This window comes from Oncorhynchus keta, chromosome 36 (assembly GCF_023373465.1).
Source record: "Oncorhynchus keta strain PuntledgeMale-10-30-2019 chromosome 36, Oket_V2, whole genome shotgun sequence".
In the NCBI taxonomy this organism is placed as follows: domain Eukaryota; kingdom Metazoa; phylum Chordata; class Actinopteri; order Salmoniformes; family Salmonidae; genus Oncorhynchus; species Oncorhynchus keta.
The window spans coordinates 1,716,031-1,739,581 of NC_068456.1; the positions used below are offsets into that span (position 1 = coordinate 1,716,031).

The 23,551-nt window shown below is 43.8% G+C and overlaps 1 protein-coding gene across 1 annotated transcript in view; it reads left to right on the plus strand.

The window, feature by feature from the left end:
* Positions 1-23,551, plus strand: part of LOC118369378 (cadherin-23-like) — a 625,272-nt gene that overhangs the window by 456,502 nt on the left and 145,219 nt on the right. The window contains 13 exon segments of the mRNA XM_052498286.1: positions 140-359; positions 738-890; positions 2,081-2,194; positions 4,240-4,388; positions 8,109-8,173; positions 8,640-8,689; positions 8,692-8,780; positions 10,311-10,446; positions 11,554-11,942; positions 12,241-12,342; positions 13,550-13,552; positions 13,772-13,921; positions 17,779-17,907. Of these exon segments, the coding sequence (XP_052354246.1) occupies positions 140-359; positions 738-890; positions 2,081-2,194; positions 4,240-4,388; positions 8,109-8,173; positions 8,640-8,689; positions 8,692-8,780; positions 10,311-10,446; positions 11,554-11,942; positions 12,241-12,342; positions 13,550-13,552; positions 13,772-13,921; positions 17,779-17,907 (1,749 nt within the window).

Below are 23,551 nucleotides of genomic sequence, written 5' to 3' on the forward strand. Positions count from 1 at the left end.
ACAACTCCCCTTTCCTCTCCTCCCTCCCTTCCTCTTTCTCTCCTCCTCTCCTCTCCCTCCCTGTCCTCTCCCTTCATCCTGTGTCTTTCTCTCCCTCTCCATTCCTTTCCCTCAATCCCTCTCTCCTCTCCTCCCTCAGATCCAGGTGGATGACCCTGATGAGGAGGAGAATGGTATGGTTACCATGGCGCTACAGGTGGGCATGCCACGCCTTGACTTCTATCTCAACAGCACCACGGGCGTGCTGTACTCCACAGCAACGCTGGACCGTGAGCAGATTGGCCTGTACCACCTGAGGATTGTGGGATACGACCAAGGGCAGAACCCGCGCACCTCCACCAGCACCCTCACCATCACAGGTATGCAATAGTCAGGGCCCATATTCATAAAGCATCTCAGAGTAGAACTGCTCATCTAGGATCAGTTTTGCCTTTCAGGACATAATAACTAAGATAGTGGGGACCTGATCCTAGAACACCAAACCTACTTTCAGACGCTATGAAACTTTACACCATAAAGATGGATTCAAATCTTGCATAGATTTTCAGAGTATAACCTTCTGGTCTGAAGCAGATATTTTAGAAGCGCTGAGAGACTAATGAGAATCTACTAAATGTGTTGCTTGTCTTGTACGCCTACTGAGCATGATTCATGAATATGAAAACATGATAACTCAGTCTGTCTGGTCTGTCTGTCTTTCTGTCTGTCTGGCTTTCTTGTCTCTCTATGTCCCTCAGTCCTAGATGCCAACGACGAGACCCCCACGTTCTTCCCCAAAGTGTACAATGTGTCCCTGCAGGAGAGCGTCCCTAGGGACGATGTGGTGGCTCACCTCAACTGCTTCGACAACGACTCCGGCCTCAACGCTGAGCTCAGCTACTTCATCACAGGTCAGAGGTCAAACTAAAGCCATGGCAGCCACAAATGTGTGCGTGTGTGCATGTGCGTGTGTGTGCGTGTGCGTGTGCGTGTGCGTGTGTGTGTGTGTGTGTGTGTGTGTGTGTGTGTGTGTGTAGAGGTGTGTAGAGGTGTATTATGTGAATTTCCTACTCCTTGTGTATGTAGTGTACACACATACACAAGGAGTAGGAAACTCACATAATACACCTCTCTTAGAAAAAAAGGGTTGCCAAGGGGTTCTTTGCGTAGGGATATGGTTCTACTAAGAACTGTTTTAATCAGAAGAACCCTTTTTGGAAGACACGGGTTCTTTGTAAGTCAAAGGGTTCTATCTTATAACCTTTTACATGCTGAAAATGGGTTTTTGGAAGAAAGGGTTATTTGATGGTTCTTTGGAAGGAAATAATTCTTTGGAAGGCAAGAAGGGTTTTACCAATAACCATATATAATATTTCCCAGCATGCTATATTGCAGTGATATTTTGAGAAGTGTAAATTGATTGGTTGATACATTTTATGCTACACAAACATAAATAACATACCATTTTCTAAACTACTCCAATATGTTAGCAATTGGATTTATTACACCCGTTACTGAGATGGCTGTTCCTGTTTAGATAATAGTCATTCTGAATGCAGGTTGCGGGCAACAATAAGGTGAATGTACCAATTTGTAAGTCGCTCTGGATAAGAGCGTCTGCTAAATGACTTAAATGTAAATGTAAATGTAAACAATTCTACTTGTTGGATACACATCACTTTGCAAGCCAGCTTAATGTGACTTGCAGGCCTGATGTCTCATATATGTAATGTAATTGTCATAAATCATACAATTTTAAAGGCTACTAAGGCTGGTGGAACTGTTAATAGAGGGTTCTAGGAATAACCTTTAGATTATGAAATGGTTATTGATAGAACCCTTCATAGAGGGTTCAAGGTAGAACTATATACAGTGGGTTCTTTGAAGAACCGTTTGTAGAGGGTTCTAGATAGAAACCTCTAAAAAGGATTCTACCCAGCACCAAAAAGGGTTCCCAAACCGAAGAACCCTGTATGGTTTTACTTACCACCTTTTCTTAAGAGCGTAGTGTGTGTGTGCATGCAGACGTGCGTTCATTCGTGTGTATAAAGTGAATAGCCGAGATTTACATGTAATTTTCCACCATCTGTGTGTTCTGCAGGTGGTAACCAGGATGGTAAATTCAGTGTTGGCTTCAGAAATGGTGTGGTCCGGACTGTGGTTGCCCTGGACAGAGAGACACAGGCTGCATACACACTGGTCATAGAGGCTATCGGTGAGTCCTAGCCCTATAAACGTATTTTTCAGTCCTAGCCCTATGCTATTCTTCTTCATCTTTCTTTTTACCTCGTGTATTTAGAGCAATTGTATTTGTTCAATTTTGGGCTTGTTTCAGTGTACATGTTCTGTACGATTTCAAACTTCAAATAAGTTGGTTCAAAGCTACAATCCTTTTATCCTTTTATACATCTGTGAGATTGAGAAGTGAGAAATTGGATGCAGTCTATCACAGTGCAATCCGTTTTGTCACCAAAGCCCCATATACTACCCACCATTGCGACCTGTACGCGCTCGTTGGCTGGCCCTCGCTTCATACTCGTCGCCAAACCCACTGGCTCCATGTCATCTACAAGACCCTGCTAGGTAAAGTCCCCCCTTATCTCAGCTCGCTGGTCACCATAGCATCTCCCACCTGTAGCACACGCTCCAGCAGGTATATCTCTCTAGTCACCCCCAAAACCAGTTCTCTGCTGCCAAAGACTGGAACGAACTACAAAAATCTCTGAAACTGGAAACACTTATCTCCCTCACTAGCTTTAAGCACCAACTGTCAGAGCAGCTCACAGATTACTGCTCCTGTACATAGCCCACCTATAATTTAGCCCAAACAACTACCTCTTTCCCAACTGTATTTAATTTATTTATTTATTTTGCTCCTTTGCACCCCATTATTTTTTATTTCTACTTTGCACATTCTTCCATTGCAAAACTACCATTCCAGTGTTTTACTTGCTATATTGTATTTACTTTGCCACCATGGCCTTTTTTTGCCTTAACCTCCCTTCTCACCTCATTTGCTCCCATTGTATATAGACTTGTTTACACTGTATTATTGACTGTATGTTTGTTTTACTCCACGTGTAACTCCGTGTCGTTGTATCTGTCGAACTGCTTTGCTTTATCTTGGCCAGGTCGCAATTGTAAATGAGAACTTGTTCTCAACATGCCTACCTGGTTAAATAAAGGTGAAATAAAAAATAAATGAAAAAGAAGGGATACGTGCAAGTCCTCAGTGATGTAAAGCGTTGTGCTATGTTCTCAGTTTCTTTTCATCGTCTTACCAAAGAGAGAACAATAAGGGCCGCATCCCAAATGCAACACTATTCCCTATGTGCTGCACTACTTTTCACCAGGGCCCATAAGGCTCTGGTTCAATGGTGTGAACTTTGTAAGGAATAGTCTGCCAAGGTTTGAGGTTTCCTGTTGTTGTTTTTCTTTAAACTTTTAAGTACATCTGAGTTGTTCTGGGGTGTCGCTGTGTGTGCTGATAGGATTGTTCAGACACGTCACTGTGTGTATACACTGAGTATATACGAAACATTAGAAACACCTTCCTAAAATTGACTCCAATGCTTCCCACAGTTGTGTCAAGTTGGCTGGATGTCATTTGGGTGGTGGGCCATTATTGATACACATAGGAAACTGTTGAGCTGTTGCAGTTCTTGACACAAACCGGTGCGCCTGGTACTTACTACCATACCCCGTTCAAAGGCACTTAAATATTTTGTTTTGCCCATTCACCCCCAAGGCTTGAAGATCCTTCTTTAACTTATCTCATCCACTTCATCTACGCTGATAGAAGTGGATTTCACACGTGATATCAATAAGGGACCATAGCATACACGTGGTCAGTCTATGTCATAGAAAGAGCAGGTGTTCTTAATGTTTTATATATTAATTTAGGCGTGGAGAGGGGAAGAGAGAGGGGGGGGGGGAAGAAGAGGGGGAGAGAAGAAGAGGGATTGAGAGAAGAGGAGAGTACACATGTCATTACCTCAGGAGGGATTGAAGGGATTGGTTTCTAATGTATGATTTTAATGATTAGATTATACAGTTGGTTTTATTTGCAAAGATCTTGACTTACTTTAGTTGAAATGCAACCAATGAATGCACTGAGTGTAAGTTGTGAAATTATTGAAAAGTAATAAAAATGTAGTTGTGTCATAAAAAACATAAAAATATCTTCAATGGCCCAGTTTCTCAGAAACTGACAGACACATACACACAGTGTTGTAATGTGTGAATGTGTGTGTCCCTCAGACAATGGTCCATCAGGCAGCAGGAGGACAGGCACAGCCACAGTGTTTGTAAAAGTACTGGATGTGAACGACAACAGACCCATCTTCCTCCAGAACAGCTACGAGACCAGCATACTAGAGAATGTACCCATAGGAACCAGCATCCTGCAGGTACGCAGGCAGGCTGAAACACACACACACACACGCACACACACACACACACACAACACACACACACACACACACACACACACACACACACACACACACACACACACACACACACACACACACACACACACACACACACACACACACACACACACACACACACACACACACACATGGAGTGGGTATAGAGAGTCACCACCCCCTTACAAAATGTTCACCTTTTGTTGCTTTACAGCCTGAAATGAAAACACATAAAATGTGACTTTATTTACACACACTAACCCACAATATTCAAGTGGAAAAAAATCAGTAACAAGTAACACAGTAAAGTAACACAGTAAAATACCCTATTTGGATAAGTGAAACCCCCCCTTAGAATTGCAATTGCAAACTTGCTGAGGAAAAACTAACCACCTTCCAGATCACAAATCAAGCTAATTGGCTTTCATCTGTAATCAATTGTAGTGGCTTTGATTAGTTCAGAATAAAAGCAGCTATTCATGGAGGACTCCAATGCTTAGTAGTGCAATTCAAAGCAAAGAATCCACTACAGGTGGATCAAAAGTTGTGGAAATGCACAGGTCAGGGGATGGATATAAAACTATTTCAAAGGCTTTGTCTATCACTCAGAGCACAGTTAAGACCATTATTAAGAAGTGGAAGGCGTATGGCACCACCCAGACCCTGCCCGCATAGATCAGGCCGTCCCTCCAAACTAGATGACCGGGCAAGGAGGAGACTGATCAGAGAGGCTACCAAGAAGCCAATGGTGACTTTGAAGAAGCTTCAGGCCTTTATGGTAAAGACTAGTGCATGTGGCCACAATATCACAAGCGCTCCACAAATCTGGCCTCTATGGGAAGGTGGCAGAAAAAAAACACTCCTCAAAAAAGCCACATTGGGTCTTGTTTGAGCTTTGCCAAAAAGTACCTTGTAGATTTCGAGGCCATGTGGCAAAATGTGCTGTGGTTAGATGAGACCAAAATTGAAATTTGGTCTGAATGTAAAACGATACATCTTTCCACCCAAAGAACACCATGCCTACAGTAAAGAAGCATGGCGGTGGCAGCATCCTGTTGTGGGGTTGTTTCTCTTCAGCACTTGTCAGGATAGAAGGGAAACTTGACAGTGCAAAATACCAACACATTTTTTGAGGAGAAACAGCAGCCCCTCTGCCATGAAGTTGAAAATGGGAAGATGGTTCATGTTTCAAAATGACAATGACCCAAAGCACACCGCCAAAGCAACCGTACAGTGGCTGAAGTACAAGAAGGTGAAAGTTCTTGAGTGGTCTAGTCAGAGCCCAGTCCTTGAGCAGTCACCATGCAATTTGACTGAGCTTGCACACTTCTGCAAGGAAGAATGGGCAAATATTGCACAGTCTAGGTGTGCAAGGTTAGTAGAATGACTGTAATTTAAGAAAAAGGTTCTTAACTCAGGGGGTGTTCACTTGTCCAAATAGGGTGTTTTACTGTTTTAATTGTAATGAATGTTCAGAGTTCTTTAGATTTCTTTTTGTGTGTGTAAATAAAGCCGGGAAAAAGTCTGATTTTATGTGTTTTCATTTCAGGCTGAAAGGCAACAAAAGTTTAACATTTTGAAAGGGGTGGTGAATTTCTATATATACACACACACACGTAGTCTTTAATTTGATGAGGACAAAGCGTGCCTTATCAGTTTAAGGGGAAACACATTGGGACGTTAAATTATTCTTAAGACAAAATGACAGTGAAGCTGTGTGGAAAGGTCACTGGAGCATCCAGCGTCTCGTTAGTCTTTGCCTTCTCACACACACGCACACTCACACACACACACACACACACACACACACACACACACACACACACACACACACACACACACACACACACACACACACACACACACACACACACACACACACACACACACACACACACACACACACACACACACACACACAAGATATTGAATCGAAGCTCTCTTACAGTATAGACATAGCCACACACACTTGCCACCTGTAACACACACTACTCTACCAAGTTTTCACACTATTCTACCTCCATCTCTCCAGTTTTGCTCTTTTCTGCTTCTTGTACTGAGTCTAAAGCAAATGTAATACTCATACTCAGGAAGAAAGAGATCACCATTCTCCCTACACTGCAACAAATCCTCTCTCTGTGGGTCTCAAATCAATACGTAAATAATCCAGTTCAGTTAATTTCCTCAAGATTAGTTAACAATCAGTAAATAGTATCACAGTTTTATGCCGTTTTTTTCTCTTTTTGTGTGGTCTCTCCATGTGTTTCATCCACCCATTACTATCCAATTCCCTATACATTTCTCTATTCTCTTCATCTGTAGGCTAACTGATGTGAGCACCACAAAGGACAAACACGCACAAACAAACCACAAACTCCAGAGAGTTCAGACATCTTCCACTGTCCAACATCCACTCTCTCTCTTACATTGACTGTGACTCCATACTTAGATGTATGCACACACACACACACACACACACACACACACACACACACACACACACACACACACACACACACACACACACACACACACACACACACACACACACACACACACACACACACACACACACACACACACACACACACACATTTGGGCATAACACATATAAACAAACCAACACATGTAACCACATCAGCAAACAAACATATAGTTCATAAACACATTTACACATTTTATATACACACACACTAGAATATTCTCTAACTTCTTCAGTCACTTCCAGTATGAACTTTTCTCCCTTACTCTGCTTCTTTGAGAGAGTGTTAGGGAACGCACAGGGAAGAAAGAGGGGACAGAGAGCTGGGAGAGCCTAAAACAATGGGCTCAATTTCCAACACCGTATACGAGCACTAACACTGCAAATACTTACAATCACAACATCTAAGCTTAGCTAACACGGACTGGGATGTTCTGCATTACTTTTATAGCCAAAGTGTTGCATTCCACTGTGTAATATCCTATTCATCACTCAACATTCTGACCCCCCACTCTCTTTTCTCCTGTTTACCCCTCTCCTCCTCTTTCTCTTCTCCTCTCCACATCTCTTTGTAAAGCTAATGAGACTGAAACAGGGCCCCTCTCTTCTCTACAATCTTGTCCCTGACATCCTTGGAGAGCTCTTTGGTCTTGGCCATGGTGGAGAGTTTGGAATCTGATTGATTGATTGCTTCTGTGAACAGATGTCTTTTATACAGGTAACAAACTGAGATTAGGAGCACTCCCTTTAAGAGTGTGCTCCTAATCTCAGCTCTTTACCTGTATAAATGACACCTGGGAGCCAGAAATCTTTCTGGTTGAGAGGGGGTCAAATACTTATTTCCCTCATTACAATGCAAATCAATTTATAACATTTTTGACATGCGTTTTTCTGGATTTTGTTGTTGTTATTCTGTCTCTCACTGTTAAAATAAACCTGCCATTAAAATGATAGACTGATCAGGTCTTTGTCAGTGGGCAAACGTACAAAATCAGCAGGGGATCAGATCTTTTTCCCCCTCACTGTAGGTACATTTGAATGTCAGCGTGTGTGTCTGTGGGCATGCATGTGTTTGTGTGCGAGTGTGTAAATGTTTTAGTAGCTATGTAGGCCTATTCATGTGGTTTCATGTCGCTGTGGTTGTAAATGAGTATAATGGCTGCATATGGCTGTGCTATAAATGTGCGTTAAGTTTTATTCTGTGTTTGTGTGTGCAGGTGCAGGCCACAGATGCAGACCAGGGGGAGAACGGCAGGGTTTTGTACAAGATCCTCTCTGGTGAGTACAACTTCCCAGTCGCCAGGTGGAGATACTTTTCACACTTGCTCGCACAAAAACAAGTACACACAAAAGACTGTTAACAACAACACTGCACGCTAATCATATCCTGCATGCATAATCATAACGATTTATTTGAAGTCATACTGTATTAGCCATTTGAAAGCTCAATGATACATTTACAAAATGCAGTAGCAAATTACTGTTGGTAATATTCTAGTATTCATATTTGAATCTATACCAATACCCTCATGACCATCCTGCACGCGATCACTCTTAACCCGCAGCTAACATCTCTCTTCCCATTTCTCTCTCACACTACTCCCTCTCTATCTGTCTCCCCTACCCCTCTCCACCCCTTTCTGCCCCCCACCCCATCCCCCTCTTTCTGCCTCTTTCTTCCGCCACCCCCCCTCTCTCTATGTGTGTGTCTCCCTATCTCTCTCTCTGTCTGCATGTGTAGGAAACAGTAAAAGTCTGTTTAGCATCAATGAGCTCTCGGGGCTCGTGACGCGGGCCAGAGGGCTCTGGACAGAGAGAGCAGCAGCTCCCACGTGCTAGAGGTAGAGGCCTACAACAGAGACCAAGGCAGGATGAGGAGCTCTGTACGGGTAAGTAGAGTAGGAGGGAAAAGAGCGAGAGAGGGACAGGGTAGGAGGGGAGACAGTGTAACGAATCTCTTCGTCGTCTGAGGAGGAGTAGGAAGGATCGGACCAATATGCAGCATGGTAGGTGTCCATGTTAATTTATTAGACTGAACACACAAAACAAAATAACAAAGCGAATGGAAGAAACTAAACAGTTCTGTAAGGTGACATACACTAAACAGAAAACAACTACCCACCACTCAAGGGCGAAACCAGGCTGCCTAAGTATGGTTCTCAATCAGAGACAACGATTGACAGCTGCCTCTGATTGGGACCCATAACAGGCCAAAAGCAGAAATACAAAACCTAGAACAAAAACATTGAATGCCCACCCCAACTCACGCCCTGACCAAACTAAAACAGAGACATAAAAAAGGAACTAAGGTCAGGACGTGACAGACGGGGTCGGGAGACAGGACAGGGCTGGAGGTGGAGGCCTACAACAGTGACCAGGGCAGGATAATGAGCTCCGTACGAGTGAGAATGGAAGGAGGATACAGGGGAGGGTAGTGGGAGACTGGGTAGAGAACAAAGGAGGGGAAGGGAGGGGACAAGGCATGTGAGGAGCTCCATACGAGTGAGGATGGAAGGAGGATACAGGGGAGGGTAGTGGGAGACTGGGTAGAGGACAGAGGAGGGGAAGGGAGGAGACAGGGCAGGTGAGGAGCTCCGTACGAGTGAGGATGGAAGGAGGATACATGGGAGGGTAGTGGGAGACTGGGTAGAGGACAGAGGAGGGGAAGGGAGGAGACAGGGCAGGTGCGGAGCTCCGTACGAGTGAGGATGGAAGGAGGATACATGGGAGGGTAGTGGGAGACTGGGTAGAGGACAGAGGAGGGGAAGGGAGGAGACAGGGCAGGTGCGGAGCTCCGTACGAGTGAGGATGGAAGGAGGATACATGGGAGGGTAGTGGGAGACTGGGTAGAGGACAGAGGAGGGGAAGGGAGGAGACAGGGCAGGTGCGGAGCTCCGTACGAGTGAGGATGGAAGGAGGATACATGGGAGGGTAGTGGGAGACTGGGTAGAGGACAGAGGAGGGGAAGGGAGGGGACAGGGCTGGAGGTGAGGAGCTCCATACGAGTGAGAAAAGGGATGGGGAGGGGAGGGGACAGGGCTAGAGGTGGAGGCCCACAAATAGGGACCGGGGCAGGATGAGAAGCTTTGTACGGGTGATGCAGGAGATAGGGGAGGAAGAGGGGATGGGGAAGGAGGGGGGAAGAGGCGATACGGCAGAACATAGAAGAGGAGACTGTTGGGGTCATACATGAGGGAGGATATGTGGCAGGATTCAGAAAATAACAAAGGTGAGAGACGGTTGTGTATTGGGAGATAAGAGGGTGTGAGACAGGACATATTAGAGTATAGGGCTGGAGTAGAGTATGGGGCAAAAGGGAGAGAGCTGTTGGGGTATAACACAAAGGGCACCTGTAAACTTGTGAGTAGTTGTCCAGTTATACTTCATTGACTCTCAGTCCCTCTGTCTTCCCCCTACAGGTGATAGTGTATGTGGAAGACGCCAACGACGAGCCACCAGTGTTCACCCAACAGCAGTACAACCGCCTGGGCCTAAGGGAGACCGCTGGCATTGGCACCTCTGTCATCGTAGTCCGAGCCACAGACCCCGACACCGGTGGGTGTTGCGGTGTAACATAATGTACTACAGTACCCATAGCCCTCTGTACAAGCTGGTATTATTGATAATAAATACAGTGTAATGTACATACATATACATACTAGTATTGATTGATAAAGAGACAGGACAACATTATGTCAGCTTTAGAACATCTTTACTAAAATAAAACGGAATATGCTGTACAGAGCATTATGGGTACTGAGGTGTCCCTCAGTAAGCCAATGAAGTGGTGTGTTAGAAGGCTCTCCCCGCCTCCATAGTTACCATTGGTGTTATATGACTCTCATACAGCTTTTATGCTGAGTTGTATTGTTCTGTCTGAAACTAGCATTTAGCTGAGCGTCATTAATCTGAGTGGCCTTTAACCCTCTACTTCTGCTATTCTGTGTGGGCTTCCTCTATTCACTTCCCGTCCTGTAATGTGTTGCACAAACACTGTGTGGGAGAACTGTTGCTGTGATGTTGACAGTCACCAAACACTACAACTTTGGTCTTCATCACCTCTGAGGACATAATTATGTCATGTCCTGCCCACATGTCATGGAAAGTTGGAAATGTCTCTTTGTTAGAGCAGAATATAGATTGTTGGTTATATTGTGGTTGGACATTTTAGATAGGTGTGTGTAGCAACAATGCATGGCTACGTACTCCGTTTTAGTGTTGTTTGAAAAGACCTCCTGAAATTTTAGCCTGGGTGAGATGGAGTTTGGCCTGCCTGCTGACATCAGTAGTAGTTAATAAACCAATAAGAAAGAGAATTCCAAACCTCTGCCAATAACAGCTAGTTTTCAGTTTTGCCCTCTCCACTCGGACCACTCCCAGACAGCCCTAGCAAAAGTCTTGCTTGAGGAATTGCTCTTGCTAAGAAGCCATTTTTGTTACTTTTTGAGCATTTTAATTGAAAACAATCACAGTAATGTACTTAATTGTTACCCAGAAATGATTTCATATTGAGATAAAAACATCTGCATTGGGCCTTAAAGAATTTGTTTTGTTTGTTCACTTCTCTCACTTGCTTTGCATCCCTTCTCCAAACCTCCTTCCCTTTACACCTTGCCCTGCAACCCCCTCACCTCCTCCCTGTCTTCCCACCCCTCCATCCAGGTGATGGCGGGGCGGTGGCCTATGCCCTCGTCTCTGGGTCCGACCATAAGTTCGATGTGGACGTGAGCACGGGCCTGGTGACCACTGTAGACTACCTAGACTATGAGACCAAGACCAGCTACCTGATGAACGTGTCGGCTACTAACCAGGCACCGCCGTTCCACCGTGGCTTCTGCACGGTCTACGTGACTTTACTTAATGAGCTGGACGAGGCAGTGGCGTTCTTCTCGGCGGGCTACGAGGTGTCACTCCTCGAGAACATCGCCACGGGAACAGAGGTGGTGCAGGTACAGGCGCAGTCGGCGGACAACCTCAACCAGCTGTCGTATCGCTTTGACCCGGACACATCGCCAGCCGCCCTCACGCTTTTCAAGATTGACAGTATCACGGTGAGTCGGTGGACAGGATAGGGTGTAACACCATATTAGCATATTTCACTCTTAGTCCATTTAAATTCAGGAAATAACTACAAATCCGATTACAATTTTCCATTGAAAATAATTGTTCCTGAATTGACTGAATTGAAATTGAATTGATCCCCATCCCTGCTGGATACTGTACTCTGCTCAAAATAGGATTATACTGTATATTTCAAACTAGGATAAATCAGGTTGTTTGTTCATGTGTTTTACTTCTTCTCTCCCCCTCTTTTTCCTTCTCTCTCTCCATCTATCTGTCCATCCGCAGGGTCGTATCACAGTCACAGGGCTGCTGGACAGAGAGAAGGGGGATCTCTACACCCTGACTGTAGTGGCTGACGATGGGGGACCAAAAAAAGACTCCACTGTGGTACGACAGTTACTTATTTCTTTTAATCTTTCATTTTTTTCTTTATTTTTATTATACATTTTTATTCCCTGTTGTCAGAGATGGGCAGTATTTCTGTTATATGTATTTGAATTAGGTATTTGAATTACTTAAGTAGTTTTTTAATTTTTGTATTTCACTGGCCTTAACTACAATCCAATGTGTTTTGTAACAAGATAATTTTGAGACATGTCATTAAAAAAAGTACATTAAAGTACTGTGGTCCTTCTGTAGCTCAGTTGGTAGAGCATGGCGCTTGTAACGCCAGGGTAGTGGGTTCGATTCCCGGGACCACCCATACGTAGAATGTATGCACACATGACTGTAAGTTGCTTTGGATAAAAGCGTCTGCTAAATGGCATATTATATTATATGATATTACTTTTCCATTCCATTTTCTTAAGCGGTTCACAATTTTCAAATCAAATCCAATTATATTTGTCATGTGCCGAAAACAACACTGTTGTTCACTGTGAAATGCTTACAATGTAGTTTTAAGAAAATAGATTTAAGAAAATATTTACTATTTACTAATATTTAAATAAACAAGAAAGAACAAAAAAAAGGAACACAATAAATGAACAATTGCGTGGCCCCTTTTCACACTGCAAGTCTAATGGCACTATGGTGTGATAAGAGTGTCTTGTAAATGACCAGAATGTTAATATAAATATTAACACTTGCAAAGCATGCTGGGCATTATTCTAAAGAGCTCTGCCCCCAAAACAAGGCCAATAATCATTTTTACATAAACATTTACATTTTGGTAATTTAGCAGACACTCTTATCCAAAATGACTTAGTCGTTGCATTCAACCAAAGTAGATAAAGAACCACATATCACAGTCTGTTACCACATCACAGTCTATCACATTGTTACCTTAACTGAGGATGTTGTTGTGGTGAAGGCATGTACTTGCAAATGTATATTGTATTTTGAAAATATCAAAATACCTAAAATAATTATATTGTGATTAGATACAACACTTTGCAGAAGTATTTTGAATTGCATTTTGATTCATTGGTCTTTAGAGTATTTTGTCATTTTAACAAGTATCTTTGCCCATCTCTGCCCATTGTCAGGTCTGACCTGTTTTCAATAATGAACCATGTAACAATTTGTAGAAAATGTCAGTTAATGACAATCTTTGTTTTCACCTCGTTACTGCTATCTCATGGGGAAATTGCAGAAGGTATGTGTTGCTTTCCGTCTTCAGTCTGGAGAACTGCCTTAAAGTTTTAATGAAAAGCTTAATTAAGTTTGTGCGTGTGTGTACGTATGTGTCACAAATGTACTTTAATTATTTTTAAACAGCATACCGTGTTAATCATATTAAAATCAAAAGGTATGTAGCATTCCATCCTCCTTGTCAATGGCAATCTCTCATTTGTTGTGTCTATGCATGTGGCAGGTGTCAATCACCATACTGGATGAGAATGACAACAGTCCCGAGTTTGATATCACATCTGATTCGTCGGTGGAGATTCCAGAGAACACGGCCATCGGGAAGAGAGTGGCTGTGGTGCTGGGGCGCGACAAAGATGCTGGGAATAATGCACTGGTTAGAGAGAGAGAGAGAGACTTTAGACTTTTTGTTCTGCATACTCACCTTGCCCTCTACCCCATGATACAAAACAACATCACACATCATGATAACCAAAACCTCACCACTTCCACATCTAACCCATCTTCCCCAGTTATATAGACGGCCTCCCCGACACACCGTACACATCTCCTTAAACATCGCCATACTTTTGACAATTTTATAGAACTCAAATTCCACCGTAAGGCGCACAGAGATCCCATTAAATCATAGTAAAGGGTATGTTATCCCCCCACCTGTGATCCTGTTCCTCCTTAGCCAAATAGGCAACTTTGCCTGAGCAAACAGAAAATTCAACAACACATATTGACCTTTTCCTTATTCGAATACCTGTACCCCATTATAAACATACCAACAGTAAACTCCACCCCCAACCTCTTACACAGACATTCCAAAAGAGACATTAATGGCATTAACCTGGCGCACACAGAAAACACATAATACACAGTTTCACTCATGACACAGAAAGGACTCCCCTGTCTGACTCCCGGATCGACCCGTGCCAACCAGCTATTAGTGGCCAGGGCTCCATGTAGAATCCTCCACTGGAGGTCCCCTGACCTATTTCTTACTGGGAGTTTGTAGAGCCTCCTCCATCTAAAACCAACCATACCTCCTACCATACCCCCTACCACCGCCTTCACTCCTGACAGGCTCCAAATGTTCCTTAACTTAATGCAGAGGTTGTAGATGACTTTACCTCCCACCTCCCCAAACTTCCCCAGGCTCAGAGTGTTAAAGTGCAATGAGTCCTCCATACCCCCTCCAGTCCCCAGTCTCTGCCGTCACCTGCTGTGGTGGAAACATTGGTGGACCTTCCCCATTTGGCCTATCAAACACCCCCTTACCGGTACAGTCAGTGCCTCCTTGACCTCCCCCAGGAATCTCTCCAGCAGCTCAAGATATGTTAGTCCTGTTTGTTGTGCCAGGACTTCCAGGGTTTTCCCACCCCTCCTCCCCCCGCAGCCGCAGGTCGGCAGCTCATCGGCAACTCTCCTACCCCAACACACTCACGCAACACGCAAAAGAAGTCCACTGGGATTCCATCGACCCCGGTGCACGGCTGGGGGATATCTGGGTTGCGGCCTCTGCCAGTACATGGGACCATAGGGGAATGTCCATTTCATCCCTCTGTGCCAGAGTGCTGGTACTGGGCTGAGGACACGCACAGGAAGCCTGGTGCGGGGAGCTGCCACTGGAGGGCTGGTGCGTGAAGGTGGTACTGGATAGACCGGACCGTGCAGGCGCACTGGAGCTCTTGAGCACCGAGCCTGCCCAACTTTACCTGGCTCGATGCCCACTCTAGCCCGACCGATACGAGGAGCTGATATGTACCGCACCGGGCTATGCACCCGCACTGGAGTCACCGTGCACACCACAGCATAACACGGTGCCTGCCGGTCTCTCTAGCCCCCCGGTAAGCACAGGAAGTTGGCGTAGGTCTCCTACCTGGCGTCGCCATACTCCCAGTGAGCCTCCCCCCAATAAATGTTTGGGGCTGAGTACCGGGCTTCCTTGCCAACCGTGTTCCCTCGTATCGCCGGCTCCTCTCTCCGGCTGCCTCTGCTCTCCTAAGTGCCTCCACCTGTTCCCATGGGAGGCGATCTTTTCCAGCCAGTATCTCCTCCCAAGTGTAACAACCATTGCCAGCCAAAACGTCTTCCCATGTCCATTCCTCCTTTCGCTGCTCCTGCTGCCGCTGCCTGTCACCACGCCGCTTGGTCCTGTTGTGGTGGGGATTCTGTTACGGTTTTCTTGTGGTGAAGGAGAGTCGGACCAAAATGCAGCGTGGTTTCTCTTCATGTTTAATAAAGATGAAACACGAACAGTACAAAAACAATAAACGTAATGAGAAAACCTAACAGCCTATACTGGTGCACAAACAAACACAGAGACAGGAACAATCATCCACGAAACACTAAAAGAATATGGCTGCCTAAATATGGTTCCCAATCAGAGACAACGATAAACACCTGCCTCTGATTGAGAACCACTTCAGGCAGCCATAGACTTACCTAGAAAACCCCACTAAGCCACAATCCCAATATGTACGAAAAAACCCCAAGACAAAACACACCACATAAAAAACCCATGTCACACCCTGGCCTGACCAAATACACACAAAATACTAAGACCAGGGCGTGACGAGAGCTTTACATTTAACTTCCAATAGGATGCCTGCCAATAGCCCTGGTGAGATAGATAGCCAAGCTATGGTTATGTGGTGATCCGAAAAACCCACCGGGAGAATGGTAGTGCCCAACAGCCTATTGATCTGATGTAAAACTGATCGAGTTGCGCTGCACTCACCCTAGCCCCAAAGACCTTCACCCATGTATACTGTCTTGTGTTGGGATGTCAAGTTCTCCAAACATCCACTAGGTCAAACTGCTTAATGATGTCCCTTAACACTCCCTCTGAGCCTGAATGAGGCTCCTCCCCATTTCTAGATTTCGTAAAACCCATCATACAGTTCCAGTCCCCGCCGACCACCAGCGTCTCCTCAGGCGCTACCTGTGAGAGTTCCTGTCTAAGACACCAAAACAGACGCGCCATCTCTCTCCCTGTGTTAGTCACATACACATTTATAAGGACAAAACCACCGTTGTTAATTGCTGTTTTTACTACAAGCAGTCTACTCATACACACCTCCTTTGAGGAGCAAATTTCTACGGCCAAACCCGGTGCAAAAAGGACTGCCACCCCTGCACTTATATTTTTTCTATGGCTCAGCACACTTGACCCTTTCCACCAGAGCCCCCAATCGACTTCATTCACCACATCACTATGCGTCTCTTGCAGAAACAATACCTGTACTTTTTTTGGTTTTACATAATTCACACAACAGAGTCCTTTCCTCCTCTTTCCCTCATTTCTGGTGCCATTTATTTTAAGCGAGCCTACCCGAAGAGTCGACATAAGAAGTGGGAGAACAGCCAGCAAAGAAACAGACCAATAGCAAAGCTCAAAAAGCCCCATGCCAGAAAAAATATATTAATCTAAAAAGCGTACGGTTGTGACCCACTTTCTCAACCTAAAACGTTTCCTGGGTGAGAGGACACCATGCCCCTCATTTTTCATAGCGTGTTGTACTGATCTCATAAACTTTCCCAGATCACAAAAAAAATCTTAAAGGTGAACCTTTTTCCCTTTAGTCTCATTCAGGAACTTTGACTATTTCCTCACCTTGTACTTTGACCTGACTGGGTGTCAGCTCTGGACCTGTTGAGGTGGAGTCTGAAAAGAAAGCCTCCTCATCGTCCTCAGACTCACCTTCCTTCTCATCTCCATCTCCCATCCTGATCACCTGCCCTTTCTTTCTAGTCAGAGCCTCCCCCCAGCACCAGATGAAGGTTCCTTAGGGCCTTTGACCACACCAACCTCTCCCCTCCCACCTCCTTTATTCTCCCCCTTTTTCCTCTCACGCTTGACACCCTCTTCCACCGCCCATAGTCTCTTCCCTCTCCCCACTACACTCTCCTCACCCATTTGCATAACCTGACAAGGCCCAGCCTCATCTACACCACCATCCATGACATGACTAGACCCATCCTCATCTGCACCACATTCCATAGCATGACCGCGCTAGGCTGTGAAGCCATCGTGCACCGTTCAAACCCCAGTAAACAAAAACTCTGTCCTCTCCCTCCCTAACTAAGAAAAAAACAGTGGGTACTGCTAAACTAACACTGTGTTAACCCTCCACCACAGAATATTTAAAGAAAAGACCTAGGAAGTGATAAAAAAACCTGGCGTCTCAGGGGGGCTCAAGCAAGCCTTGTTGAACTATTTTCTGCTCTTTGTCTCTCTCTCAGGTGAACTTCAGTCTGGTGGCAGGGAACATGCAGGATGTGTTTGAGATCCGGACAGTGAACCACACCAATGGAGAGATCTACGTCAACTCCCCTCTGGACCGAGAGTCTGTTGACCGCTACCTGCTCAAGGTTAGACACCTGGGAAATATCAATTTTATTTATTTATTTGAACCTTTATTTAACTAGGCAAGTCAGTTAGAACTAATTCTAATTTACAATGACAGCCTACCAAAAGGCAAAAGGCCTCCTGCGGGTAAGGGGATAAAAAATATATATACAGTTGAAGTCGGAAGTTTACATACACTTAGGTTGGAGTCATTAAAACTAGTTTTTCAACCACTCAACAAATTGCTTGTTAACAAACTATAATTTTGGCAAGTCGGTTAGGACATCTACTTTGTGCATGACACGTCATTTGTCTAACAATTGTTTACAAACAGATTTTTTCACTCATAATTCACTGTATCACAATTCCAGTGGGTCAGAAGTTTACATACACTAAGTTGACTGTGCCTTTAAACAGCTTGGAAAATTCTAGAAAATGATTTCATGGCTTTAGAAGCTTCGTATAGGCTAATTGACATAATTTGTTTCAATTGGAGGTGTACCTGTGGATGTATTTCAAGGCCTAACTTCAAATAATGGGAGAATCACAAAAAAATCTGCCAAGACCTCAGAAAAACATTTGTAGACCTCCACAAGTCTGGTTCATCCTTGGGAGCAATTTCCAAACGCCTGAAGGTACCACGTTCATCTGTACAAACATGTACGCAAGTATAAACACAATGGAATCACGCAGCCGTCATACCGCTCAGGAAGGAGACGTGTTCTGTCTCCTAGAGATGAATGTGCGAAAAGTTCAAATCAATCCCAGAACAACAGCGAAGGACCTTGTGAAGATGCTGGAGGAAATGTACAAAAGTATCTATATCAACATAACCTATATCGACATAACCTGAAAGGCCGCTCAGCAAGGAAGAAGCCACTGCACCAAAACCGCCATAAAAAAAGCCAGACTACGGTTTGGAACTGCACATGGGGCCAAAGATCATACTTTTCAGAGAAATGTCCTCTGGTCTGATGAAACAAAAATGGAACTGTTTGGCCATAATGACCATCATTATGTTTGGAGGAAAAAGGGGGAGGCTTGCAAGCCAAAGTACACCATCCCAACCGTGAAGCACGGGGGTGGCAGCATCATGTTGTGGGGGTGCTTTGCTGCAGGAGGGACTGGTGAACTTCACAAAATAGATGGCATCATGAGACGGGAAAATGTTGTGGATACATTGAAGCAACATCTCAAGACATCAGTCAGGAAGTTAAAGCTTGGTCGCAAATGAGTCTTCCAAATGGGCAATGACTCCAAGCATACTTCCACAGTTGTGGCAAAATGGCTTAAGGACAACAAAGTCAAGGTATTGGAATGGCAATCAAAGCCTTAACCTCAATCCCATTGAAGATTTGTGGGAAGAACTGAAAAAGCGTGTGCGAGCAAGGAGGCCTACAAACCTGACTCAGTTGCATCATCTACATCAAATTAGGCAGAACTGAAAAAGCATGTGCGAACAAGGAGGTCAGTTACACCAGCTCTGTAAGGAGGAATGGGCCAAAATTCACCCAACTTATTGTGGGAAGCTTGTGGAAGTCTACTCGAAATGTTTGACCCAAGTTAAACATTTTAAAGGCAATGCTACCAAATACTAATTGAGTGTATGTAAACTTCTGACCCAATGGGAATGTGATGAAAGAAATAAAAGCTGAAATAAATAATTCGCTCTACTATTATTCTGATATTTCACATTCTTACAATAAAGTGGTGATCCTAACTGACCTAAGACAGGGAATTTTTACTAGGATTAAAATGTCAGGAATTGTGAAAAACTGAGTTTAAATGTATTTGGCTAAGGTGTATGTAAACTTCCCACTTCAACTGTAGATTTTGGACAAAACACACATCACAACAAGAGAGACAACACTACATAAAGAGAGACCTAAAGACAACAACATAGCAAGGCAGCAACACATGACAACACAGCATGGTTCAAACACAACATGACAACAACATGGTTGCAACACAACATGGTAGCAGCACAAAACATGGCACAAATATTATTGGACGCAGACAACAGCACAAAGGGCAATAAGGTAGAGACAGCAATACATCACGCAATGCAGCCCCAACTGTCAGTAAGAGTGTCCATGATTGAGTCTTTGGATGAAGAGATTGAGATAAAACTGTCCAGTTTGTATGTTTGTTGCAGCTCGTTCCAGTCGCTAGCTGTAACGAACTGAAAAGAGGAGCGACCCAGGGATGTGTGTGCTTTGGGGACATTTAACAAAATGTAACTGGCAGAACTGGTGTTGTATGTGGAGGATGAGGGCTGCAGTAGATATCTCAGATAGGGGTTGAGTGAGGCCTAAGAGAGTTTAATAAATAAGCATCAACCAGTGGGTCTTGTGACGGGTGTACAGAGATGGCCAGTTTACAGAGGAGTATAGAGTGCAGTGATGTGTCCTATACGGCGCATTGGTGACAAATCTGATGGCCTAATGGTAAAGAACATCTAGCCGCTTGTGAGCGCTCTTACCTGCCGATCTTTAAATTATGTCCCCACAATCTAGCATGGGTAGGATGGTCATCTGTGTTCAGAACAAGGTTAAGGGTAGTGAAAGCTTGTTGGTCACTAAGAAAGCTTTGTGGTAGATCATCTGCATATAAATGGATTAGAGACCTTCCTACTGCCTGAGCTATGTTGTTGATGTAAATTGAGAAGAGAGTTGAGTTTAGGATTGAGCCTTGGGGTACTCCCTTGGTGACAGGCAATGGTTGAGATTTTCAGACTTTATATTACTGCACTCTTTGAGAGAGGTAGTTAGCAAACCAGGCCAAAGACCCCTCAGAGACACCAATACTCCTTAGCCGGCCCATAAGAATGGAATGGTCTACCATATAAAAAGCCTTGGCCAAGTCAATAAAAATAGCAGCACAACATTGCTTAGAATCAAGGGCAATGGTGACATCATTGAGGTTGCAGTGACACATCCATAACCTGAGCGGAAACCAGTTTACATACCAGAGAGAATACTATAGACATCAAGAAAGCCAGTCAGTTGATTATTGACAAGTTTTTCCAACACTTTTGAAGAACAGGGCATAATAGAATTAAGGCACACTGAAGCAAAACAGTGCTTCAGATCATCCCTTCATGTTAGTCTGTTTTCTTCCATTTTGTGCCTACTAAACGCTTCCCTGGCCTCAACGTTACACTGGCACATGTTCAGGCTTCTCAGTCAGGAACCATTAGAAAATTATTTGTACTCAAGCTACATAGGATGGAAATTAAATATTATTTTACAGCACAAACATATGAAGAGTTTATTTCCAAAACGCTATATCCACCAATTCTTCACATTTGTGTTTTTTCATCAGAAATTATTGCTTCGTGTGAGTAAAATATGAATGCTCTCAGATTTGTTTTATTCATAGATTTTAGGTGTGTAAGAAAATTAGTTTTTTTGCAAAACGCTATATATCCATTGTTAGGCTGGATGTAATGTTTGTATACTGTATATTTGACAGTGATATGTGGTTGTCTCACCTAGCTATCCAAAGATGAATGTACTTACTTGATAAGAGCATCTAATAAAAGACGAAAATGTCAAGTCTAAATGTTTTACATATAGATAACTGTACTACATTTTTTATATATAATTATTTCTCTCAGAGTGAGGCGGATATATAGCATTTTGCAAAAAAACATGATTATCTGTCTCTGAAATTAAACCATTAAGTGATATATTTTTAAAGAAATATCTGACTGTCATTGAACAACCTCATGCCATGATTAGATTAGATCAGAAATCTCTTTCATAATTTTTTACCATAATTTCTGACAGTGGATACACAGTGCATAGGGACTTTTTCCACATTTTTTAAGTCTCCCATCAATCTACACACAATACACCATAATGGCAAAGCGAAAACAGCTATTTTGAAATGTTTGCAAATGTATGAAAAAACTAAAACAGAAACACGTTATTAACATAAGTATTTAGACCCTTTGCTATGAGACTCAAAATTGAGCTCAGGTGCATCATGTTTCTATTGATCATCCTTTGGATGTTTCTACAACTCGATTGGAATCCCCCTGTGGTAAACTAAATTGATTGGAAATTATTTGGAAAGGCACACACCTGTCTATTTAAGGTCCGAGCTGGCCGCCCGGCCAAACTGAGCAATCGGGGGAGAAAGACCTTGGTAAGGGAGGTGACCATGAATCCGATGGTCACTCTGACAGAACTCCAGAGTTCCTCTGTGGAGTTGGGAGGACCTTCCAGAAGGACAACCATCTCTGCAGCACTCCACCAATCAGGCCTTTAGGGTAGAGTGGCCAGACGGAGGCCACTCCTCAGTAAAAGGCACATGACAGCCCGCTTGGAGTTTGCCAAAAGGTACCTAAAAGACTATGAGATACAAGATACTCTGGTCTGATGAAACGTCTGGAGGAAACGTGGCACCATCCCCGGTGAAGCATGTTGATGGCAGCATTATGCTGTGGGGATGTTTTTCAGTGGCAGGGACTGGGAGACTAGTCAGGATCGAGGGAAAAATTAACGGAGCAAATGACAGGGAGGACGAGGTAATATGCATTTCTGTGGGTAGAATAAATGTGGTCTAGACTTTTAGCGCCACTAGTGGCACAGGAGACGTGTTGGTAGAAGTGAGGTAGGATGGTTTTAAGTCTCCCCCGTTAAAGTCATCACCCACCAGAAATGCTGCCTCTATCACTAGACAGCAGTGATAATTACAGATGAGAACTCTCTTGGTAGATAAAAGGGTCTGCAGCTTACAATGAGGTATTCTACAGTACATCAGGTGAGCAATATTTCCTTTACACTTTTTTTATTTTATTATTTATTTTTTATTATTATTATTTTTAAATTTTTTTTAAATAGGCAAGTCAGTTAAGACCAAATTCTTATTTTCAATGACAGCCTAGGAACAGTGGGTTAACTGCCTGTTCAGGGGCAGAACAACAGATTTGTACCTTGTCAGCTCGGGGATTTGAACTTGCAACCTTTCGGTTACTAGTCCAACACTCTAACGACTAGGCTACCCTTGAAGCAGCACACCAGTTGTTATTTATGAAAAAACACTCTCCACCTCCTTTCGTATTTCCAGAAGCTGCCATCCGATCCTGCCGTTGCATGGAGAATCCACCAAGTACTGCGTGCATAGCCACGTTTCAGTAAGAAATATAATATTTCAGCTTTTTTTTACCTTCGGTTACTAGTCCAACGCTCTAGGATAGGAGACTCTCGAACGAAGCTCATCCATTTTATTGTTGAGTGACTGGACATTTGCCAATAGAACAGAGTGCCGTTCGGCTCAATTTCACCAGGACTCCACCTTATCTCCTGCGTCTATGCCTTCAGTGTTTTGGTAGCCCATGGAACAAAGGAATAGGGTCCAGTATGAACAGTGGAAGAGCTGAGTCGGAGTTGAAGTTGTATTTGAAGTCAAAATCGAGGCTAGTAACTGTCGAATCTGATGTCCAGAAGTGCTTAGTGGTGTGAACTTTCTGTACAAAAAAAGTTAAGATAAATATGATAAAGGTCACTATATAGTAAAGTTGGGTTGGAGAAGAATACCGCAGTGTACTGTAGACCCATATGTATGCCCACCTACTTAAGCACGTATGTGTGTGAGTAATTGAACGTGTGTACACGCACACTATATGTGACTCACCTCCTGGATATGGTCTTATGTGGC